Below are 24,965 nucleotides of genomic sequence, written 5' to 3' on the forward strand. Positions count from 1 at the left end.
GAGAACAAAACTAAAGCCCGAATACCAGGGCAGGACAAGGACCCGGGTGCAGGTATTCAATGTACCTATGCAAATATCAGCAGAAATCCTGGGATCCTTCTTCACACAGTTCGGCGAGGTGGAAAAAATAACCCCAGTGCGGTCGAAAACCGGCATGCACTTGGGCAGCTACACTGTGGCCATGAGGCTAAAGAAAGAAGGCTTCCAGGCGATACCAGCACAGCTGACATTTAAGGAGGCAACTATGACAGTAGTAGTGGAGGGGCATCGTCCGCACTGCTGGTTTTGCCAAAAACAGGGTCACATGGCCAAGAGCTGCCCTCAAAGGTCAAATCCTACTCAAGTGACACTAAAGGCGGTCCCAACCTCTGAGACAGCACCAGTGTCCAAACAGGCTGTCACAACTCCTGCAACCAGAGCACCAACCCCAGCACCGAGGAAACCCAAAACTGTGCAGGAGCCCAAAGGGGAGGAATGGATCACGGTAATGAGGCGGAAACGGAAGCCCACAATCCCATCTGCCACCGTCCCACAACCAACCCAACAACCGAGGCAGCAACAACAACAGCAGCCTCCACAACAGCCGCAGCAACAGCCATGGCAGCAGACACAGCAGCAGCAGCCAAACCAGCCGTTGAACCAGCCGCAGCAACAACATCAGCTGCCGCGGCCAATTCCACAACCAATGCCACGAAAACAGCAGCAACAACAAAAACAGCAGCAGCAGCAACAGCCAGAACAGCAGCAACAAAAACGGCTGCAGCAACCAGAAAAGCAACAGCATCAACCGGAGAAACAACAATTAGAGGAGCAGCAACAACCAACGGTCCCCACACCAATTGAGACGGGGATCAAGCGAAGAAAACACTGCTCCTCTGAGGATGAATCTGCTAGTGAGAGGGAGAGGAACTCAACCTCACCACTCCCCGGTTCATTCAAAAGAATAAAAAAGAAAAGGAAAGGGGAAGAAAAGGCAGCCCCCACTCCCTGTGAGCATACACCACCTCTAACAACAACACAACCCACTTCCACCCCCATACCACATACTGCACCAACACTAGACACCGCACTAACACCAACACCAACATCAGACACCGCACCAACACCAACACCAACATCAGACACCGCACCAACACCAGACACTGCACCAACACCAGACACCGCACCAACACCAACACCAGACACCGCACCAACACCAACACCAGACATCACACCAACACCAGACACCGCACCAACACCAACACCAGACACCACACAGACACTCGTCCCCACACCAATGCAAATTGAGCCGCCATCCCAGAAAGAAAAGAATGAACCCGGGAGGGGGAGAGACCCTTCAGATTCTCCCACTTACGGACTCACTCCAACAGGGACTCTCGCCCTCGAAACGAGAGGAACTTTGTTCTGTAGACCCCTTGTCTGTGGCAATGGGCGTACCACACCGGCAGAGAAAAAATTTAAAACCTCTGCTGGACTGCCAACAGATAGGGGGAAAAGACGTTAATGTCCCCTCTAATTTCCCGGACGCCCCACGGCTAACAACTTTCGTCAGGCTTCCTGAGGCCTGCAAAACCAACGTGTGGACAATGCTGGAAGCCGCTGAAGGGGCTGGTCCGGGAATTGAACTGATTAGGAAAAATGACCCTTCCCTTGAGGAACTCGCAAAACAATGCAAGGGAAGGGTCCCAGTGTTGGTCCATCCGTCACTCTATAGGGCCCTTAAATTGACTTACCCTTTGGATGTCGGCGGCATTGTGAGAGAAGGTCAGGACATGAAAAACCTGACCACCTTGAGCATTGCACACAACGTCGGTGTCCTTTCCCCGGCTGACTTCGGAGCTGAGTGTAACACACCTTAAGGTAGGTACCATGGCTTTGAATTTGGCTAGTCTGAATGCGAGGGGCTTGAGATCATCGGGCCGGGCGGCTCGCCTCCGGCACGACCTCTTGTCCCTGGGAGTGGATGTCGCTGCGATTCAGGAGACGCATTTCGTTTCCTCTGTGGACTGTCAGGTGCTGGCCCGAGACTTTGAGGTTTTCTCAGCATATGGCAGCCCGCGGGGGAAGGGAGTTTCCGTGCTGGTTAAACGTACCCTGTCGGCGACGGTCGACGTTGTCCATAGAGATGCAGTGGGTAGGCTGGTTGTGGCCGATGTTGCCGTAAAAGATTCTGTGTTTCGGGTGATTGCGGTTCATGCGCCCAGCACCGCTCGTGAGAGGGTCTCATTCTTCAGTCAGCTTGACGCGTTTGTAGATTGTCGGAAGCGGGTAGTGCTAATGGGGGATTGGAATTCCATCTTAGACCCCGACATAGATAAGGTAGGAGGCGGAGCTAGAGAATCGGAGAGGTGCGAGTCCAGCCTGGCTGATCTGATGGCTAGATGCGGTCTGGTCGACAGGTTTCGGGTCGAGCATCCAGGGCGGGAGATGTGGACGTGGACCAATAGTGTTTCCTCCTATCCAAATACTTATTTGGACAGGATGTTAGTTAGGAGAGGCGAAGTAGACTTCTTATCTTGTCCCACGTTCACTTGGCTAGGCCAGACGGACCATAAATTAGTTATGGCCCGGCTGAAGCTAGGAAATAGGCCTAAGTTAGCGGGGTACTGGAAGTTAAACACCTCCCTTCTGGAGATACAAGACTTCCAAGATCAGTTAAGAGAATTGATTAAGAAGGCACTAGTGGGGGCGGTTACCGGGAGTAAGTGGTGGTTAGGTCTCAAAGCCAAGATCAGAAGCTTCTCCGTCAAGTATGCCCAGCGCCTCGCACTAGATAAGGCCAAGACGAAGAAGAAGCTAGAGCAGAAACTAGCCCAGGCTACGGGGGAGGGTGATAGGGTTAGTCAGGAACTAGCTAAGCAGGACCTTCTACGCGAGACTAGCGAGCGTTACGAAGGCCAAGTAGTTAGAGCTAGGCTTAGAAAGATAGGCAACGAAGCAGTCAATTCTGATGCAGACGTGCGCCGTGAGGTTTCTAGGCGTGGCTCGGACAAATACATTGCAAAAATCAAACATCCGAATGGACGCACCCTGGAATCGACTCGGGAGATCTGCGAGGGGTTTCGAGAACATTTCGAGGAGCGTTTTACGCAGCAGCCCGATCTTCCGGTCCTTGAGTTTAGCGACTATTTGGCCGACTCTCCCCGCCTCGAGGCGGCTAGAGCGGCTAGTTGCGAGGGCCGGGTGACGGAGCGGGAGGTCTTTACTGCGCTGAAGCAGGTCAGCTGTGACAGATCGCCAGGACTTGATGGTCTGCCATACGAACTGTACTTGAGGCTGTCGCCCATGTTTCTGCCTCTTCTGACGGATATGTTCAACCATTGGTTTGCTCAGGGATCCATCCCAGGGCAGGTGACCAAGGGAGTGATCACATTGCTGAAGAAAGGTGACGGGCATGGAGGGGAAGAGTTAGACGACTACAGGCCCATAACTCTGCTAAACACAGAGTTGAAGATTTTGGCCAAGGTCCTGTCGAATCGGCTGCAGGTTGTTATCGACGAGTTGGTTGAACCGGAACAGAACTACGCTGTGAAGGGGAGATCGATTCAGAACAACTTGCACCTGATCCGCATGATCCTAGAGGGGGGAATAGATGACGACACGGAAGCCGCGCTGATAAACTTAGATCAGTCCAAAGCTTTCGATAGGGTCGACCATCGTTTCCTGGCATCTGTCTTAGAGGCCGCCGGTTTTAAACCGGACTTTTGCAAGTGGATCTCCATAATGTATCGACAGCCCATGGCTGTCGTGCAAGTGAACGGAAAGCGCTCGAAACCCTTTGTTATCTCTCGGTCGGTTCGTCAGGGTTGTCCGCTGTCGCCCCTGCTTTATGTCCTGGCTTTGGAGCCTCTTCTCCGCAAGCTGAGACATGGGGAGGCAAATTCGGCCCTGCGCGGAATGGCTCTGCCTGGCGGCACAGCTGCCAAGGTATCCGCGTTCGCCGATGATGTCACGATCTTCGTGTCGGGCTTCAGAGACATTGAGGTCGTGTCGGAGGCACTCACACAGTACGAAAGAATTACAGGGGCCAAGATAAACCGCAACAAATCGGTAGGACTGCGGTTGGGCGCATGGAGTGGCAACGCAAACCTCCCTGCGCCCTTCAGCTGGACAGATGGCCCGGTCCGGATCCTCGGCGTGTGGTTCGGACCGGGTCTCCAGCTTGACAAGAATTGGTTGGAGGTACGGTCAAAGGTGGAGGCTGCAGTCAATTCGTGGCTTCCTAGGAAACTTTCCTTAAAGGGTAGAGCTGAGGCGTGCGCCACTTACGTCTTTCCTCTCATCCTTTACCGACTGGCCGTACTTCCCCTGCCTGCACAACACCTAAAAGCTCTTGTCGAACTCTTGTCCTCGCTCCTTTGGGACAGAGGAAGACACTGGGTGAGCAGACAGGTCTGTATTCAACGTCCGTGTGAGGGAGGCTTGGGAATGCCGGACTTGAAGTGTCATCGAGATGCTGAGAGGCTGGCCTTCCTGAGCCACTATATGCAGGAGGACCAACCGTGGCACCCCGTGGTTACTGCCGCCTTCCCCGACCTCGTTCTCGACCCTTCCATCGAGAGCCGTCGCAGGCCGCGGGGAGAATCTGCCTACATGAAAGAGTGCCGAGCCGCGCTAAAACGACTACCAAGGTCCAGTGACCTTGTGACTGCTACCCGTAGGGAACTCCACAGGGATCTAGTGAAGGGGGCCGCTGACGACCCGCTATGCGCGCGTTTGGGGTGGCAGCAGAGTGAGATCCGCTCCGCGTGGAGCTGGGCGCCAGGTTCGAGTCATCTGAACAATTCGGAGTTCTCTCTGACCTGGCGATTGGCCCGAAATGCACTTCCACTCAACAACATACAATGCAGTTCTGGGTTTCTGGAGTCGCCTGATTGTCCCCGTTGTGGGACAACGGCTGTGGAAACTACGGATCACGCTTTCTTCGATTGCCGCGAACTCCGCCAGTACTGGTCGTATGTCAGTGGGGTGACGGCTCGCATCGATCCTGAGCATCCTCGCCCAATTACTGTATCCAATGTTGTGGACAACGTGAGGCCGCCGTGGGACCGGGAAAGACAAATGGTCTACGTTACGATTCTGGCCGTGGCGAGAATGGTGATTTGGACGTCGCGTCTGCAAGGTTGCCGGGGGGTGTTGTCTTTTTCTGATCAAGATCTGATCGCGTTCTTTAAACACCAACTACGGGTGAAGATCAGATGTGATAGAAGAAGGCTGCATCGCGCGGCATTTGACAGAAGATGGATACATGTGGCAAGTCTGTGTGTACGAAGAGGAGCCAGATTTGAATACGTGTTCCCCGCCTAGGTGTGGAACGCGCAGTTCTGTAAAGTTAAATTAAACAAGTAGTCTCTCAGCTAGCTGAGTGTGTGTTCCATCCCTCCCCGATTAGGAAGCCTCCAAGATCCCCATCCCCTCTTACCTGCAATTTTTGTTTTCACCCCTTCCTCTAAATTCTACCCATCTTGGAGAAAAAGAAATACAAACTAACCTCCATCCCTTACCCACAAAATTTTCTTTTCTCCATTCACCCCCATCTAGAGGGCATCCCCACCTAGAGACTGACCCGCAGAAGCGAGGTTCCTTTTACAAACCTAGTGGAACGGGCAGTCTATCAACTAGACGGGGTTGGGAGGGTCCTACTAATCACCTTTTGTTTTTTCTTCCCCCTCCCTCGACACAAATGAATTATTGTTACCATTTTATTGTTATCTTTTTTGTTTTTACACGTCAATAAAAAATGTTTTAAAAATTGGGAGTTACTAGGACGTCCCCCAATATGAAAGGGTGAATGCGGTATTATGGTGAAAGAAGATACTAGCTGGGAGAAACTTTTGACTTTGTTTAGTTCTGGAGTGACAAGGATGACCAACGACCCCCAAAATCCCCCCTTTTGAGTTGGCCATGTGCCTAAGTTTTTTGTTCATCGTTGATTTTTTTTTCTGTATTTTTTTAACATGAATAAAAGATTTAATATCTCAAAGTGTAGTATCTGTTCCCAGATGCTGTACTTTGAGACCATTGCCCTTGTGGGAATTGGTTGTTGGTACATGTAGGGGCAACCCTATATGCACCATCCCCTCTCCCCTCTCCTTCCCCTTCACCTCACATAAAAACCGACCTTGTGTCATATTTTGTTTACATGGGGAAGCAAATAAATACCTACCCCATTATGACTTAAAAATATTGTAACAGATACAATACTTTGATCTAACCGGTCACTAAACAGAGTAGATGAAAATAAAAAAGAAGGTATGATCTGGTATAAAAATATCTTTTTACTACAATAAGGAATCGACTTTAAAACTTCTTGGTTTTTCTTTCTCATCTAATTTTTCTCATATTCATATTCCATTGCTCTTTCTGATTCTTCTAAAATCGGTTCTTTCTATCGCTTGAAGCATTTTCTTACACCATATCTTTGCAAATCTACTATCAGATCATTTATGGAATACTGTTGTCATATTTGGGGCTGCTGAATCTATGTCCCGTTTAAGGATTCTTGATAAAGTGCAGAAATTTATTGTAATTTGTTTGGTCTCACCCTTTCTTCTTTTCTGTAACCTCTCTCTTACAAACGTGATATTCCTGTTCTTAGTTTTTATTTTTTTTTGTAACTTTTCAGATTAGGTCCACCTCCACAATTTTTTTTTTAAATGGCGACTTTTAGAGGTTTTCGACTATGCTGAATACGAAAATCGCATTGAAATTTTGGAGAAATAAGTAGTTATCGAGATATAAAAAGTTGTATTATGCATTGTATTCTTTGGTGGCCATCTTTTTTACGTGCGTGCGCGCATCATAAACAAATCTATTCATCTATGACTGACACTGCACGTGCGTAAAAAAGATGACCGCCAAAAAATACAATGCATAATACAACTTTTTATATCTTGATAACTACTTATTTCTGCAAAATTTCAATGCGATTTTCGTATTCAGCATAGTCGAAAATCTATACAAGGTGTCATTCAAAAGAAAATTGTGGAGGTGGACCTAATCTAAAAAATACTTTTTTTTTTGTAAATATTATTATGGCATATGTTTTTCAGAACTGTCTGATTTATTTCCTGCTTCCTTTGTTCCAGCTCATTTGACTAGTGGTCTCTATTTAATTCATTGCAGTACAGCTTCTTATTCCAGATTGAAAAACTACAATCTTGTGGAAGTCTCTTCCTGCTGAACGTTTTTCTCCTACCTATAGCCTTGGTCTTTTCAAGACTAATGTCAGTAGGCATCTCCTGTCTTTGTGATAATTATCTTTTGTTCTCAGCTCTTTACATCAAGCGGCTTCATGCTTTGTTTGGAGTGATTTCCCCCCCCCAAAAAAAAAAAAAAAAGAAAAGAAAAACGGCTTTCAGGCTATTTTTGGCTAAGATCAAAATGTAGTATCTGTTCGGTTTCAGGAGGTACCTCTCACTTTTGAAAAAGAGGATGGGCTTATCATTCGTTGCCTGTTAGGGGGAGCTGGATTCTCGGCATTAAAACCTGAGTCTGTGTCTGACTTTACCTTTGGCGGTGGTTAGGAAGGCAATTGAAAATGAGTTGGGCCTCTACAGTTTTTATAAGCTGGGCCTCACTCCCGTACTCAAAGTAGATTTATTCCCACCCTCTGATAAGTATGGATGGCTCTCGGCCTTTAGGCTGTGATCAAAGTGTCATATCTGTTCTGTGCTCGACTGCTCGATCAGTGTAGATATTCCCCTAGACTGAGGCAATTTTTAATAGAGTGTCCTTTTCTATTTTTTAATTGAGATTAAGCATTTAGACATTTTCCTTCATTAATAAAACACACACACACACACACACACATATATATTATGCACGGTTTGTTATTTATTTATATTTTTACATATCCAACATTTTTTCACTTGTTTTTCTTGGCAATTTATGACTATAAGAAATTGCAGTTTCACTTAATGCCATAACCAGCAAATTCTAGCATTGCTACAAATATAATTTGCTGTTTTTTTCTGTCCTCTGATGAGAAGAATAGCAAGAATAGCATTCTTTGAAACTCCGCGGAATAAGGATTTTGTAAGTTGTTTTTTGGAGTATTCAGTCGAACAATAAATTTTGATTGTAAATTTCAACTTAAAGTTTTAATTTTCTTTCTCTTAGTTAGAATGAACCTGAATGTTTAAAGTTGACAAAAAAAAAAAAAAAAGAAAAAGAAGAAAAAAAAAGAAGAAAAAAAGAAAGGCTTTTAGCTTCGCTTCGAAATATTTGCGGGGATTAAAATAAATCTAAATTCCTGAGCTCTAGAATTGAAGAAGGAAACATAACAAAACTAATGAAAATGTGGCAAAACGCGACGAATGCAGACATTAATTGACAAAAAAGTGTGTGTGTAGGTGTACGGGTTGGATTTGAGAAAAAATATGAAATAATGAAGACCTTATTGATTGCACGAATGTCTATAGACGCGTTTTATTTATATCAGCAGCAGATTGACTCTCTAAAGAATTTACGGGGGTGGGAGGTTAAGAAAATAGAAAATATGATGATGCAGACGAACACACGCAGAGAAAGGGAGAAAATAAAAAAGAAAAGAAAGCGCTTTTAAAAGAGTTAAATTTTAATAAAATATAGTGATATCAACTTTAAGCCTAAGATTGCTGATGAAGATTGAATTGATATGAATGAGGGAGGAGAGAGTAGTCGGTAAGAATCAGGAGAGAGAGAGAGAGAGAGAGACTTAAATAAGAACGCCGCGAAAAACATTAGTTTCAATAAATATTACATGCTAAAATTACAAAATAAATAGAGGGTGAAATAGATTTTAATAAGAAGAAAGAAAAAAGGGTAAAGAAGGTTATAAGAATTCCCACATCTCCGTAATTATATATATATATATATATATATATATATAATATATATATATATTATATATATATATATATATATATATATATATATATATATATATATATATATATAGCTGTAAATTCGTGTTCGACTGTTCGACTATTACTAACTATTGTGTGTGTAGTTTTGTTTTTTAAAGTGAGGAATGGCTTGCACATGTATAAGCAATATTTTATCTTATAATAAAATACAATATTGCTTGTACTTCGACAGTGGTGAGCACTAGCAGAAGTTAGTAGAAATATAAAAATATATTTATGGCAAGTTAACTACTCATTTGAGAAACGTTTATGCGTAGCTTGGCTGGATCAGTGGATACAATCATTCCTCGAAATGTTTACCTTTTTTTTTTTTGCTAAGAGCAAAGTGTGTTCTACTAGTATTTCATCTCTTGTGTCCTCGGTCAGTGGAAAGAGAAATCATTCTAGACCGGGGAAATTTTAATGTTTGGGTACTTATACAGAATACGAACCGTGATGAAATAACGTTATTATTTATAGAAACTTATTCTTAACACGAGGGGGGGGGGCTTTTGTCACTATTCTGTACTTTCACCTAATAATTTAATAAAAAAAAAATACCGTAAACATTGAATTTAAGTCGAAAATCTTATTTAAAAAAAAAAAAAAAAAAAAAGAAGAAGAAAATAGTACGGTCTGTGAATCCAGTGCCAATTTTTTGCCAATAACAGTGGTCCTTTTGGGGGAACTGGATGGATCCCCACCAGTGGCCCACTGGCCCACCACCACATTAAAAACTTGTATCGAACTCTGCCCTCGTGAGGAGGCAAGTAAATAGGTACATTCACTCACCAAAATAAATATGCATCTATTAAAAGAACGAGATGGCGGTATGAAAATACAACCACGATGACAAATCCGAATGAATGAAAAGCTAAAACAAAAAACAAAAAAAAAAATGATGATTGAGAGAGAAAAAAAGGAGATGAACACGAAGGACGAAGTTGCTCCGTTTGTTTTCGTGGTCGACGCTCGCTTCTTCTGTAACCACGTTCCCGGTCCTATGATTTTGTTCTAGATATTTTTAATGCTTATTTTTTAAAACTTTTTCTCCCCCTCTTCTCCTCGTTCTATTCCTTTTCCTTTTTACATTTCGTGTTTCTTTTTAGCAGTAGTTTCTCTGCCACTCGCATTTAAACACGTTCCCGGTCCTGGTTGGGGAAAATTATCAGTCAGTATCGCATTCTGGTTCTTCTGGTGACGAAACGAGATATTGTTTGAACTTTTTATGGACCGCTAATCGACTGACCAATCAATCGGCTGACCACTAGTGACCAGTTGACCGCACAAAGTAAACTAGAATCAGTGAACACCCGCAACTTTTTTCTTTTTAGCGCTCCCTTTTTAACTGAGGTTACGGGCACTTTTTTCTGTTTTACTCTCTTCTTGGCTTGGAGCTGTGAGTATTTTAAACTTCATATTAATTGATTGACATTGGCTTTTATAAAGTAGTTTTTCCTCGGTCTATTTATTTATTTTATGTATGCATATGGGAGGGCAGTAGTTTAGTTTAAGGGCCTGAATGGACGAAGTTGTTGAATCGATATGACCACGTGGAAACAAATGAAAATAAAATAAAATGCAAAATATTTTTTTTTCCGCAAAAAAAATAATCTTGAAAAATTCCAAATATTTTTATAGTTAAAAATAAAATTAAAAATAAATCAAACTGCAAAAAAAAAAGAAAGAAAAATAACTAAAAGTCAATAACAATTCTAAAATAATTGCAATTTGAGATTTTAGTTAAATTAAAAAAAAATCTTCGATTGTTTAAATTATTGATAAGAATCGATGTATGAAACAGTCCAAATAAAGCGATTTTTTTTTCTTTTTTAAAATTTTATTTTAAACTTTTAAGAAGATTTAAAAAACAAAGATATTTCGGATCGTTATTTCGACTCTAGTATTATTCATCAATGTCTATGGAAATGTATAAAGTCCGTGTGACCGACCTACTTTGGTTTTCTACCATTGATTTTTAAGGTTCGTTCGTTCTCAGTTGCATACTTTAATCCTCCCTCTCCTCTTCCCGCACCTCTTTCTTCTACAAGATTAATTATTTCTTCTTCCACAATTCCTCAAATCTCCCTTTTCCCCTTTCATTGAACTCTGTGTTTGTGTGTGTGTTTCCTTCAAGGTCTTCGAAAAAAGCCCCTTTACATTTAAATTATCGGCGGACCTGTACGAGAGTGCCCACCCCCTAAAAATGCGTGTTTTTTCGCCTTAATTTTTTTTTTTTTTTAAGTTTTCTTTTTTCGACGATTATCATAGACTTAAAGTATCATATTAGCAGAAAAAAACTGAAAAAATAAAATTGAATGACTTTTAAGAAGGGGGTTCACTTTCTAGTTATAACATTCTAATCACGTGACATGTCGGTAAAGAAATGGACAGTAAGTCAGGTAGCAATAAAGTAGAACGTTATAATGAGAAAGTGAACCCCCTTCTTAAAAGTCATTAAATTCCTTTTTTTTTTTTTTTTTTTTCAAAATTTTTTTTTCTGCCAATATGATATCATAAATCTGTAATCTACGATAAACGTTGAAAAAAAGAAAAAAAAGGGGGTGTAAAACAATAAAATATGCATTTATAGGGGGTGGGTGGGCATTATGTCCCCCAAATTATCTACATCAAAATTAAATAAAGGTATTTTTGCAGTTTACCCACCGTGGTTATTAAGAAACAAAACCCGTTCTTAACACGTGGAGAAGGGAGTGACTTTGTTAGTTCGTACTATCAGTTAACAATTTTAATAAACAAGCGATACCCTACCACTACCATAAACATTGAATTTAACTTAAAAATTCTATCTTAACAAAATGATCCGCCGTGAACTGTAGAAGTACCAAAAATAAATAAATAAAATAACACGAAAGATTAAATTCATAATTTCTATAGTTTATTTTTTTTAAATTAAACCTGTTAACTTTTTTTTAAAAAATTTGTTCCAGATTTTAAAAGGTATTCTTTGATTTCAAAAAGTGTTTTCGTTTTCGAAATGAATTTTTAGGCATCGCTGTTTGTTCTGTTATTTGTCTGTTCCTGTTAAACGCAAATAACAGAAGTTAATAATAATTAAATTTTCGCGGCGGTTTGAAGATTCGTATCACGAACCTTGTGTTTTTATTGCCTCTTATTAATATTGTTAGAGGTTTTCACGTAAGTTTTAAAATTGCTCAAAATACCAAAATTCTTGAAGTACAAAACCTTCGCTGATGATAACGCATGCCTTCATACCGAGTTAACGCACTGGAATAACATCCTCATCCCACTCTTGTGCGTGTATGTGTCTTCATCATAGAGCTCAGTATTAGGCAGGCTGCCCCGAACTCTTGCCCACCGGACTGACTGCCTAATGCCCATCCAACCAACCTTTACCAACACACTTGCTCAATATACTCCCAAATAATGGTAAATGTTGACATTGTATACCTAAACAAAATGCGATAAAAACAAATTGTACAGGCGATAAAAAATGGTAATGTTTAACGATTGCGGCCAGAAAAGAATAAGAAAAAAAAATCAGTATAGACGTTAAAAATGTTAAATATTATTAATTTATATTATTATTAATATTATTCAATGGAAGTTCATTTCGAGTTTAGTTTATTTTTTATTACGATAAACACGATATCGGGCCAAATTCAATGACTATTTTGTTTTGATTTAGTTTATTCACATAATGCTGACACATTTCAAGTGTGTTTTTCTCAATTTTGCACGCATAATACTAAATGGATTTTAAATGTAAATGATTCCTTATTTAGTAAAATTTAACAAACAAACAAACAAAAAACATACATTTTTAATGCCTATACAAAAGTTTTCTCACAGAGACGTTCTGGCCATTAAACATTACCAAAATGTTTTCTTTTTAAATATTATTATATGAGGAACCATTTTGTGTCAAAATCTATTTAGTATTTCCCATGTAATCTGAAGAAAAAACAAGCTTGAACATGAATAATGGAGATTTTTTTTTTTTTATTGACAACGTGGCATCTTACTGGAACCAGAAATAGTGTATTATGTAAAAAGGAAACTGACTTAAAGCTAACTGAAATTAAACAAGCGCTTTGATTATCACAGAAAGCAATCTTGATAATTCTTCAAATAGTACTTAATAATGAGATAATATTAAAAGTGTTTACAAATTACACTAGGCAACAATTTTGTATTTTTTTAATGTTGTCTACATTTCTACAACTTATTAAGGGGATCTTTACACTGTTGAATTGGGATCTGGCATCCGTTTCTCTCCATCAAGTCAGGTTTTTGTGATAAGTTTATTTGAAAAAAAAAAAAAAAAAAAAAAAAAATCAGATCTTGTGACAAAAGTGATTAAATTTTTGTGTCATTATCAGCTGATTTTTGTCACCACATATCACCCTAAATATGTTTTTAAGAGAAAAAAATGTTTTGCCAACAACATATATTGATTATCTGATACAAACTTTGATGACTGTATATTGAATGGTGAGCATTGATAAAAGGTAATTGTATGTTGCTTCACCATTGTTAAAATTTCAGGGCTTAAATTTCCATTTCTTCAAACACCTGGAATGCTCAGCTGCAAGGTGGTCTCTCTTCAGATTCCAACAGTAGTCAGCCATCATGACTGCATCTTAGCAACCCTGATACCTGGTCTCCATCTCTTTCAGGTCTTGATGGAATTTCTACCCCTGCTTGTTACTCATTGAACCCAAGTTCTCAGGAAACCAGTTCGTATGTGAAAATAGGTAGTGCATCTTGACGCTCATGTTGCAGCCCAGATTTCTGAAAGCATTCACCATGTTGTTGACAAGTTCTGCGTAGTTTCTTGCCTTATTGTTGCCAAGAAAGTTCTTCACTATCAGAAAGAATACCTTTCACGCTGGAGCTCCTTTTCATTCATTGAGCTTTCAAAATCTGGATCTCTGATGAGCTGCTGAGTCTGAGGATTGTCGAAAATGCTAGCTTTCAAAAAGCCTGGTACAAGTAAGTGAAGTAGTCACTATCCTTGTCCAAAGCCTTTGTAAATTTGTTTGTCTCTGATGTATCGTTATTTTCATGGAAAGTGTTCAACTGAGCTTCAATCTATGGTCCCCCCTCGCCAAACTTTCACAAGAAACACTCGTCTAGCTGTAAACACTATCAATAATTTCCCCCACTCTTTATCTGTGCCTAAACCTAAACGTAGATTCCATGAACAAAGCTTCTTTCTTAGAACTGCACGCCTGTGGAATTGTCTTCCGTTTTCCTGCTTTCCGGCTGACTACAATATGGTTGTCTTCAAGTCTAAAGTAAATAAGTTCTTGATGAGCCGTTCCATATAAGTTATCAAATTTACCAAATTTTCATTACTAATGATTACTATATTGTCCAATTTCTACTGTACACTCTTTAACCCTTATCCTTGAGTGGCCTCTGGGCATTGATAATGTGGTGATGCCTATGTAAAAAAAAAAAAAAAAAAAAATTAGCCAAGCTTAATGTGCAGCGGAAGGAAGAGTATTCTGTCTCTGTTCACCAGAGGGTCATTGATGATATTCCTTTCTTTGCAGGGCATCAGTTCTTCCTACTCAGGTCAATCCTTCTTTGTGTATGCTGAGCATGAATTTTTGGAAGATTTTGAGGTTTTATAAGTTCAAACTGATCCATTTTCTACATAATCACCCAGAAATATCAGATCCAAATACTTATTGTCATTAAAATAATCATTTCTAATGAAATCATGTCATTTGACCCCCCATCAACTTCTAAAATGCTCCACATACGCGTACATGCAAACAAAAATGTAAAAAACACGTGGCCATAGCTCAAAAACTTAACTCGGCTGAGCAAAACCAATATGATTTTTGGATGCAATGCATCAGATTTGTCCTAAATCAGCTGAATAAAAGCAGCCAAATTTGTTGTTGACTAGTATTATCTATAAAAAGGTTGCAAAAGAAATGTTTTATAAATACTTTAATTTTTTAAATAAATTATTTTTATAATTCACTACAAGACTTCAAGTTCCAGGTTTTGCATTGCTCACAGAGCCATGATTTTTTTTTTTTTTTTTTTCGAGACGAAAAAAGTGTTAACACATCTTTTTCTCCCTATTCCTACGTAATATTAAATTGGTTTTAACTCCCAAATGTTCATTATATCATAATATATATTCGCAGGAAAGATAATTTGAAAATATAAGTATCCTTAAATAAACACTATTTTGAAAGGGATGCTCAATATTCTAGATAGAGCATTAATAAACTAAGAAAATTAACTGAAGTCGGATAAAAAATTTACATTTTGTTTATTGAATCATCAAATGTTCAAATACAGAGAACACGGTAAAAGTTATTCTTTAATCCATGGAGTTTTGAAACTTTACACTTTTCTCTTCAGAGGAAGTAAATAGTTCAGTAGTGTAAAAAACATTTCTGGAACAGTATAAAAATCCAAAAGTTAGAATTTGCAGGAGTGAGGAAGAACTTTTTTCCTACTCTTAGAATCAAGTTCCATGATTGCAGCTTCTAAGTTTTTATTTTTCTTACTGTCCACAAAGTTGTAGGCCAGATTTAGGATTGTATTTATTCATTATGGATTTTACCTTATTTACCAATATTTATTTACGAGTATACATCCTCTGTTAAAAATGATGGGGAAAAAATTTTTTTGCTTCACTGGTGTTTTTACTAATATTAATATCTAAACAAAATAATATCTCAGTTGGTGATGTTAAAAAAAAAAAAAAAAAAGGAAAAAAACGTCTCAAAATAGAAAATTGTAAAAAAAAAAAAGTTTGTTCTACATATAACCCCAAAGAAAAGTAAAAGTCTCATCAGGAATTGGAATACACCCTACTAGAGCCTGATTGCCACAGCTGGTGAATTTCAAAATCGCAATCTGGACAGGAGGACACTTTAGAAGAATGATATGTAATAAAATTCTGTTTTAAACTTGGAAAAAATGCCACAGAAACATATGGAATGCTTCAGACTGCTTTTGGACTATCTTACATGAATTGAGTATCAGTTTTTGAGTTGCACAAGAGATTCAAGGGAGGCAGGGAGTCTGTTAGGGATGATGAGAGGTGTCGGAGGAGTTTGTCGCGGTGGATACTCAGGTAGCATGTGTTGTTTGTCTTTTAGACGTCAACCGGTTTTATATTCTTTGCTCTTTGTGTGAGTCGATTTATATGTAAATTTTAGCTTAACTCTCGCTCAATCTCGCAGGGAGATCTCTTCTCTGCGACAGGACTCCCCACCAAGAACGGTTGTGGGAATATCATTACCGTTCGACACTGATGCGTCTGTAGCAGAAGGTGATCGTAGAATTTAGGTACAGTAATCTCTTGTGAGTTTCTTGGGCCAGTGAACTGTCTTCCCTGCTCTCGTTTTGCATGGTTGAGTTGCTTGTTCAGTTGTTTTTATCGGTGACTGTAAAGGGTTGAAAATGTCTGTGTCAGGTGCATCCAACATGGTGGTTTCACACTCAATATGGGCTTTTTTTAATCTGTCCACAGACATCAGTGCAGCCAAAGTTAAGTTTCCCGTATGGCGTGATGTTTGATGTCATTAAATTCACGCACCTGTCACTTAAGTTTTTAATTGTTAAATCAAAACGCTTTTCATTCCTCTCCCTTTGTGGCCGAGCAGGTAAAATGCCAGTCTTTTTTTTCCCTTTCTTTTCCACTTTCGCGTGAAGGCTTCGGGTTCGAGCCTACCTTCCTACCAAAACTTTTTTTTTCTTTTACACCTCCAAAACACCTGGGCAACGCCGGGCACCCACGCTAGTATATAGATAAAGACAAAATCAAAAATTAGTTTTTCCCTTCACTATATCTTTTTCTCTCTTTCTCTTTTTCTTTCTCTAACACTTTATTTTTATCTCCATCTACCGCTCCAGAAAGTATCGCACTCCCAACACAATCCTCTACCTGTACAAAAGCCAAATGCATCCTAAGATGAAGTGCTGTTGCCACATCTGGAGAGGAGCTTGCTAAGAGTACCCTTTTCTGCCTTGACAGAGTACAAAACAATCTTCGAAATCTAGTGGGCGAAGACCTTTTCACCTCCCTACTTCCTATTTCTCACAGGAGAGACGTGATTCTTATCGTTACTTTTATGGTAGGTGATCAACTGAGCTCCAATCTATGCTCCCCCCTCACAAAACATTTGCAACAAATACACGCCTAACTAAAAAAAACTGTCAATAGTTCCCATCTCTCTATCAGCGCTTAAAACTAAATTAAAATCTCATGAGCAAAGTTTCTTTCTTAGAACTGTCTGTCTGTGGAACCCAATACTATGGGACTTCCCAGCTGACTGTAACATGGCTGTTTTCAAGTCTAATGTAAATAAGTTCTTGTTGAGTTATTCTCTTAAATAATCAAAACTTATTAAAGTTCCACAATCTACTCAACACTCATTAACTCTTATCCTCGCGTAACCATTGGGCCTTGATAAACTGTGACCTGACCCTTTTGTAAAAAAATGCTATGGCTTAAATAACAATAAAGCATTTAGTGATATTCCTTATTGTTTATATTCAAATCTATTAGACTATTCAAATCTTGTTTTATAATTCTATTGCCTTATTGTGAATAAACAAAGAGAGAGAGAAAGAGAGAGAGAGATTAAAGCAAAAATGATAGACACGGTATAAAATAATTTTCATTTGTTATTTGTCATACTGTGTCATAGTTACAATTTATTTAAAAAATTATTTGCTTTGATGCAGACGACTGAAACATTTGTAGATTGACCTAAAAATACCAGAAAATAAAAATCAACAATGGGGATAAATCATATTTTAGATTTAAGAATATAATAGAAGTTGTTTACCTTATGCTTAAAAAAGTGTAAACAAATAAGAATTTAAAACTAAAATGATTTCACTGCATCTCTGGTGACGATGGGTAGATACACTTAGTAACATTATATCATGTCAATACTTAAAGTCGGCACAAGTGCACCATAACTCACCAGAAATATTTTTTTGTTTTCATTTTTGGAAGAGTTATACTTTTGAAAAAAGAAGACAACCCAAGATTAATGCTTGTTTTCTAACCAAACATGTTGATAATTCAGAACAAGTCCAATAAAGTAACAAAGTATCACAATAGAAAACATTATTTACCAAAACATTTATTGAATTTAATTGAAATTGTTAAAAATTTAACAATATTTCAAAATTTAAAATTTTCAAATAAAATGTCACATTCTATATTTCAAAATAATTATTTTCAAAATTAATATTTTTTTCATAATACATAAATAAAATATAACATTTAGTTTAAAATATTTGGAAATGGATAAGATGTATTCTTTATATAAGTTTTTCTTTTTTATTTTAAAGTTAAATTTCTTTAATTAAATAAAATAAAATTCAATAAATGTTTTCTTACTTAATATTTTTTGGCGTGATACTTTGTTACTACATTGAACTTGTTTTGAATCGCCAGAAAAAAATTGGATTGTCTTCTCTTTCCGCTAGTATAACTCTTCTGAAAATGCAAATAAAAAATATTTCAGGTGAGTTAACATGCACTTATGCTTTAAAGTCAGTATAGTTTTACTGACTCTGACTCTAGTGATTTCTTAATTGCATCTGACTCTGATGCATATTAACTTGAGCCATTGTCTGTTGTCTACATCATGACATATCATAGAAAATAGACAGTGTTAGTTAAGTTGACTCAACTACATTCCACATTTTCTTGTTTGTTTCATTTCAATATTGTCTTTAAATATAAGAATATTCGTAAATTGATTTTTTTTTTCAAATAAATATGTTTATTTACTTTTATGAATTTTTCACACACATATATATATTTTTTTTCAAATAAATATTTTATTTACATATTGTTTTTGAAATCTTTATTTACAGACATTTTCACAGAAACAATGAGTAAATGTTTGAAAAAAAATACATACATAAACATTTATTTGAAAAAAAAACAAAACAGAACAGGTAATGAATATTCTTATTTATTATACGTGAAAGCAATTTTTTTTTAATAAAAAAGTAGTGTGTAAATGAAATGAAAAATTTGTGGAACGTAATTGGGTGGGAGTCGCCAACTGAACAAACACTGTCTATTTCCTATGACGTATCATGACATAGACAACAGGGAATGACTCAAGTAAATTAATGTGTGACCTAAAACTTTAACGTTATGCTTTTTCTTTTTATCCAGTAAAAACCAATGGAGTCATGGATGAGCCAGTTGTAGCAGAGAATCTCCGCAGTCGGTATCGGAAAAAAGTGGACAATGACGATTTTGTGTCGTCACAAACTATCTTAATCCAGGGTCTGGAAAATGAGCCTATCACTGATTACCCAGGCTGGTCACCAGAGGCCGTGAAAAAGCTGGTAGATTTATACATGGAGCACGCAAGCTATTTTCTGAATCCAGACATTAAGAAGAAGAATGTGTGGGGTCTGATCACGCGCATGCTCAGTGAGAATGGATTCAACTACACAGTGAAGCAGGCGGAACAAAAATGGCGTAACATCAAGCGGCAATATCGGAAAACTCTTGACAGGCGTAGTGAGGGCAAGAAGGTGCACTGCCCCCATTTCAATGAACTTGAGAAAATCTTCTCTCCACTCATTTCATCTGTAAGTGTGTTTGTCAGTTTTTTAATATTTTATTTTTGTGTGATAGAATATTTTGATCAATCTGAAACACCCAAAGATAGACGTAGGAATTGGGATATAATATTAAAATTAGAAAACATACAATTTCCTCCTTAACCTACCATCTAAAACATTCCATGTGCAAGCATGATTATCAGAGTTTTATTATTTAGGATTGAGTTATCTTTGAAAAAAGAAGCACTTTCATTTTAATTGTTCGAATTAAGGAACAATTAAAATGAAAGTGTTTCTTTTTTTTTTAATTAACTCACCAAGTGATCAATGTCAAGTTTCTGTCTACCACTTTCAATTTGTATGTTGTTTACCTGTTACATGATAAGGGCTGTCCCCTTTTCATGTAAGTATAAAAATGGAGAATTTAGTTTAAAATGAAAATGAAATAGCAATAGACAAATTCGAACCTCGTAATTTAGTTTAGAAATAGATTACGTGTGAGAATTTAAAAATGTAAAACAAACATTTGTTTAGAAATAGATAAATATTTCAAGGAAAGAATGTGAACTCTCAAGTTTGTTATGAAATTTTAAATTGAAAGAATGCAGCTTATAAGATAATGTTTTTAACATATTGAATATAGGTTAAAATTCCTTTTGAGAAATAGGAAAAGTTTTGGACACGTATGTCCAGAGCACGTGAAAGAAGGCACATGTTTTAACATGTGTATGACGTCACGGAAAATAGAAAGTTCTAGGAATAGAGAAAAAACTTTAGAGTTAGTCAGTCAGAAAAGAAACTCAGAGAGAGTCACTCGTCTAGGAAGTGAGACGTCACTTCAAGGAAAAAATGTGAAACTTTGAATTCTTGGTGATGGAAACACGGCCGTGTGACGAAATAAACCATCAAGTGTTTTTTGTAAAGCTCGTCTTGTCTTATGATTCTTACAAAAAGGTAAAGCAAAATTGTATTATATATTTGTGTTATAAAATGTCTTTTCATACACATCTCGACTTCTCATATCCACAATGAGAATCAACATCATCATGTCTACACAATGTCCGAACTGTCTGAACACTGTCTCTTCACTCAAAGAGCTTTCTTCTTCCAATCTACACATCTAAAGAATGAACATTTAATATATAAGAATCTCTCCTAACATGAACAATCTCTCTAAGTCTCTTACAACAAAAATCTCTCTCTCTCTGAGTCTTAAACAGTCTCTCTAAGATACAACAAGCATCACTTATAATAAGACTCTTACTTTATCTCTAAGACTCTATCTCAATGAAACCCCTATATAACATACCCCCCTCTCCCCTCTTATGTCATATGGTACTAGCAAGGAGACCCAACGTTGCCCGGGAGTGAAAGGAGATAAGCGAATGAATGTTCCACACAATACTTTTATTGTCATCAAAATCAGTGAAATCGGCCATGTTTCAATCAAATCAATTGATTGCCTGCTTTAGTTGGTGTGACCCGATGGGGACCAGGCGATGCCGAGTGACCTTGCTAGTCGGCACAAATTCAGAGGAATTCACACGGCTGAATTCTAATGATGATGATGGTTTGATGTTGTTAAACAGAAATGTCTATGGGATTTTGTCAGAAAGAAAAAAAAACACAAATGATGATTATTTTATCTCATTTGCTGTTATATATCTGTTAACAACGGAAAAGGTTGTTTTAAACCCTCTGCTGAGCAATATGAAGCTGTGGGTCAAGGGTGAGGGCCGCTGCCAAGCATTGTTCGACTTGGAGTGACTAATCACCCCTAATTTGATAATAAGCAGAAACACCTCAGTGCAGGTGGGGGTTGAGGTTTGGTAGAGATAAGCTCTAAGAGAAAGAAAGAAAGGTGTTTGTAACCACTCTCTTAAGGAGAGGTGGGGGAAAAAGAGGTTAGATTTAGAAAAGGATTTTTCTAAACAGAGGAGTCATAGCCAGCAAACCGAGTGGCTGGGCTTGTCCAGCGCTCCCGATTTGGTGAGCTGTTCAGGGCCTGATGTTATGATGGGAACTAGCCTGTGTTAATGGGAACTCTGTGACTTTACTGGTCTGGTCTTACATCGTTCACTGCTATAGTCAGTCACCTCAAATTAGACAGTAGTTGTTATGAAGTAATGAAAACAATAAATAGTTTGTTACTGTTATAACCCAGAGTTCTGTTTGTTGTGGTGAGGACTCTTGATTTTTCAGCAAGCCGCAAGGACCAGCGGAGTGATTGATGTACCCGGAGACTCTCTACACATGGAAAGAAAGACGATTCGATCGAGAGGAAAAGCGCCCCTCCATGAAAACAGTGGGTAAGGACGATCAACAGGCCAACTTGTAACAAGACAAGGTACGATCAAAGGACACCTGCCACATCGGTAACGTTATGAATGGTGCCAGATCGTACATTGTTATAGTTGGGAGGAAACTTCACATGATTTCCCTCAGTGACTTAGTCCATAATACATTGTAGTCTACATTGCACTGTGGAGAACCTATTGTTGATGTTATAAAATTATTTTTATATAACGGCTTGTAAAGTTTAAAATGCAAAAGTTAAGTGTCATAGTTCAATTGTACACTAAAAAGAAACATTCGTTTCAAGTGTGCCTCTGTCTTATCAAAGAACCTACTGTTGAGTTTTATACACCGAGCCTTTCTGCTTGTGTGGTGATAAAACTTCTCAAATGCACTTGTGATGGTAGACTTGATAAAATGTTAACTTTGATCAGATTTTTTGATTAACAATTTTTGATACTTATCAGAGACATTCCAATACAAAACCTATCTAAAAACACTGCCAGACACAAAGTATATTTATGCGAAATTTTATAAAAATCAGCTCAGTCGCTTTGGAGCAAACTTTCACGCATACACATATAAAGTGCCTTTTATATACAGGGTGGAATGATAAAGTTGTCGCACTAAACAAAACAACACTACAGCTTTATTTTCAAACTTTTATTGAAAAAATCAATTCAGGTAACTTGATTATGTAGTAGAATTGACATCTATTCAATGTAGCCACTTTCAGCCTCAATCACCGCCTCAATATGGGTCAGGAACTTTTCCACAAGTGACGGCGAGAGCTCGATGATGGTGATTAGGCTGGCTTTGGTATTGTAGGAGGTCATATTGGTGATGTTCTCAACATATGACCAAATGAAGTTGCCCAGTGGGTTAAGGTCGGGGGAGGAAGGGGAACCAGTGAGAGACGGGTACAAAATTGTAGCACTCCTTCTGAAACCAAGCCTGGGTCTCTTTGGACTTGTGGGCTGATGCAGAGTCCTACTGCCAAACCCAGGGTCTGCCAGTGGCCACCTGATTGCACAAAGGGATCATCACACTCTCCAGCAAATCCAGGTACACTTTGGTGTTGACTTTAAAGCCGACTTTGAAGATGTGAGATGGCATGATGTGGCTCTTACTTGAAACCACACCAAAGACGATAACTGTGGCTGCCTGGGCATGTTCTTGTTATTCATAGCAATCCAGTGATGAATTTTGAGGGTGCTAGCAATGGTCCTGTTATAACTTGGATTGGTTGAGAGCAGGTGTTGTACAGCGGTGCATCTTCAATCTTGCTCATTGAACATTGGGTCACTTTCAGACATGATAGAAGGCTCCTATCGCTCTTGGGATTTGTACACAACTGGCCAACTAGTAGATAGTCTACAGCAGAAAAAAAGAAAACTGGTTTCCACCAAATGGAAATGGAATCATGTCATCTTTTCTATGGTGATAATTTTATCATTCCACACTGTATAAGTAGCGATCTATCATTTTCATTTCTCTCTCTCTCTCTTTGTATTTAATAGCAGTCAGTGATATTAAAGGAAAGAATAAAAATATTGGAATCATCCTTTTATAATAAACAAGCATAGCTGTAAAGGAGAGAAAGATATAGTGAGCAGAAATAAACTAATTTGGGAGTTTGTCTTTTTATTTTTTTATATTTAACTGGCTTTGTAAACTCATTTTTTCCTAATTTATACAATTTAATCTAAGCTCATTGAGTGACCAAACGGGCCACATTTTTAATCTAGTATGATGATAAATGTAAAAAAAAAAATGTTTGCATCAATAAAAAGGAGCCACATATCAAGTTATAAATTTTATGTTTGAGGAATTTAACTATGTTTACTTGTTTTCACACTCTAAACTTGGTTTTGTGATACCTAGTATAAAAGTTGTATATCACTATTGTCTATTTGCAGCCATTGCATACAAACGAAAGCAGCGTCAATGCAGATTTAGTCAATGAGGTGAATGATGAAGCTTTTCTCTCCCCTGATGTTGAGATCAAGCATGAAGAAACTGACACTGACATAGATGTGATTGAGCCTGCACCCGAACTTATGTCACCACGCCGAAAATACCGCCGGATCGAGACCGAAACTGAGGCAGAATGGACTGGTCTTGGAAATATGATGAACTCTATTGATGACAAACTAGAGGAAGTGAAGTACCATCAACAACGTCATCACGAGGAGACAATGATAATGCTAAAACAAATTCTGGATGCTGTCCGACCAATTGGGGACTTCTTGCAGTATATGAAGAATTTTGGGAAGTGAAAAAAGGACTTATTTGGCATCAAAAAAAGGTGCAATACAGGCAAACTGATATATGATAATTCCAAGATAAATTTTCATAGAAATAATTCAATATTTAAACATTGGATTTTTTCTATTGAAATTATTAAATCATGTTCAATTATATAAAAACAGTGATGTCTTTTATTCAATTAGTGTCACTTTTCCCTTGCCTAGAAGTCAGACGTTTTTTTTTTTTTTTTTTTTTTTTTGACATTTCATAAACCCTTTCTCCACTCCTCATGGTTCAGCAGACCAATTGATTCCAAATTTCACTCTGTATGGTCTTGTCTATTAACTTGCTTTCAAGTGTTTTGTGATCCAAGACATTCATGATTACACATAGGTTTATCCAGGAGGATGAATGTTTCATATGACCATATCAGCGTCGATTTGTCCTTAGGATAACTTCTATACTGAGTAAATGTAGTGCTTTCTGGTCAAATGTGTTGGGCTTGATCAGATTATAGATCCATCTGATTGTGGATCTATCGTTGCTGCAGTCAAGAGAGAGAGGTCTCTCTCTCTCTTATATATATATATATATATATATATATATATATACACGTGTGTGTGTGCATATATATTATTTTATATAGCTGCATAATATTTTATGTAAATATTTTTAGTATCTACTTCAATAGTGCTCGATACATCAGCAGAGCTAGGTAGTAAGTTTATATATGGCAATTAAGCTACACAAATTTCTGCATTTCATCCTTGTGAGGGTTCGTCAGGCTAATGTATTAGGAGGAGACAATGATAATGCTAATGAAAAATATATATGGTAATTAAGCTACACAGAATTTTCCGCCATCAGCCAGTTACAAGTTACTAGAGACCTCTTCAGGTGATACTCCTTATACAAAATAGTCTGGACTCTATTTTTGTATAAGCAGTATCGCCTGAATATGTCTTT

The 24,965-nt window shown here is 38.3% G+C and overlaps 2 protein-coding genes across 4 annotated transcripts in view; one reads left to right on the forward strand and one right to left on the reverse strand.

Moving 5' to 3' along the window:
* The window catches only part of LOC145277760 (cilia- and flagella-associated protein 91-like), a 362,282-nt gene that overhangs the window by 65,059 nt on the left and 272,258 nt on the right, over window positions 1-24,965 (reverse strand). The window lies entirely within an intron of this gene.
* LOC145277761 (uncharacterized) lies at window positions 10,152-24,564 on the forward strand. The gene is made up of 3 exons (XM_080129485.1): window positions 10,152-10,287; window positions 19,057-19,481; window positions 23,669-24,564. Exons 2-3 carry the CDS (start codon window positions 19,074-19,076, stop codon window positions 24,026-24,028), a joined length of 768 nt encoding a protein of 255 aa, XP_079985611.1. The 5' UTR covers window positions 10,152-10,287; window positions 19,057-19,073; the 3' UTR covers window positions 24,029-24,564.

This window comes from Euprymna scolopes, chromosome 6 (assembly GCF_053919585.1).
Source record: "Euprymna scolopes isolate OS-2025 chromosome 6, ASM5391958v1, whole genome shotgun sequence".
NCBI lineage: Eukaryota > Metazoa > Mollusca > Cephalopoda > Sepiida > Sepiolidae > Euprymna > Euprymna scolopes.

What these genes read in the sequence shown, in the direction of transcription:
- LOC145277761 (XM_080129485.1), top strand. Translation starts at nt 19,074, where the DNA reads ATGGATGAGCCAGTTGTAGCAGAGAATCTCCGCAGTCGGTATCGGAAA. An exon ending in TCTCTCCACTCATTTCATCT is followed by an intron (nt 19,482 to 23,668) that starts GTAAGTGTGTTT and finishes GTCTATTTGCAG; the next exon opens with CCATTGCATACAAACGAAAG.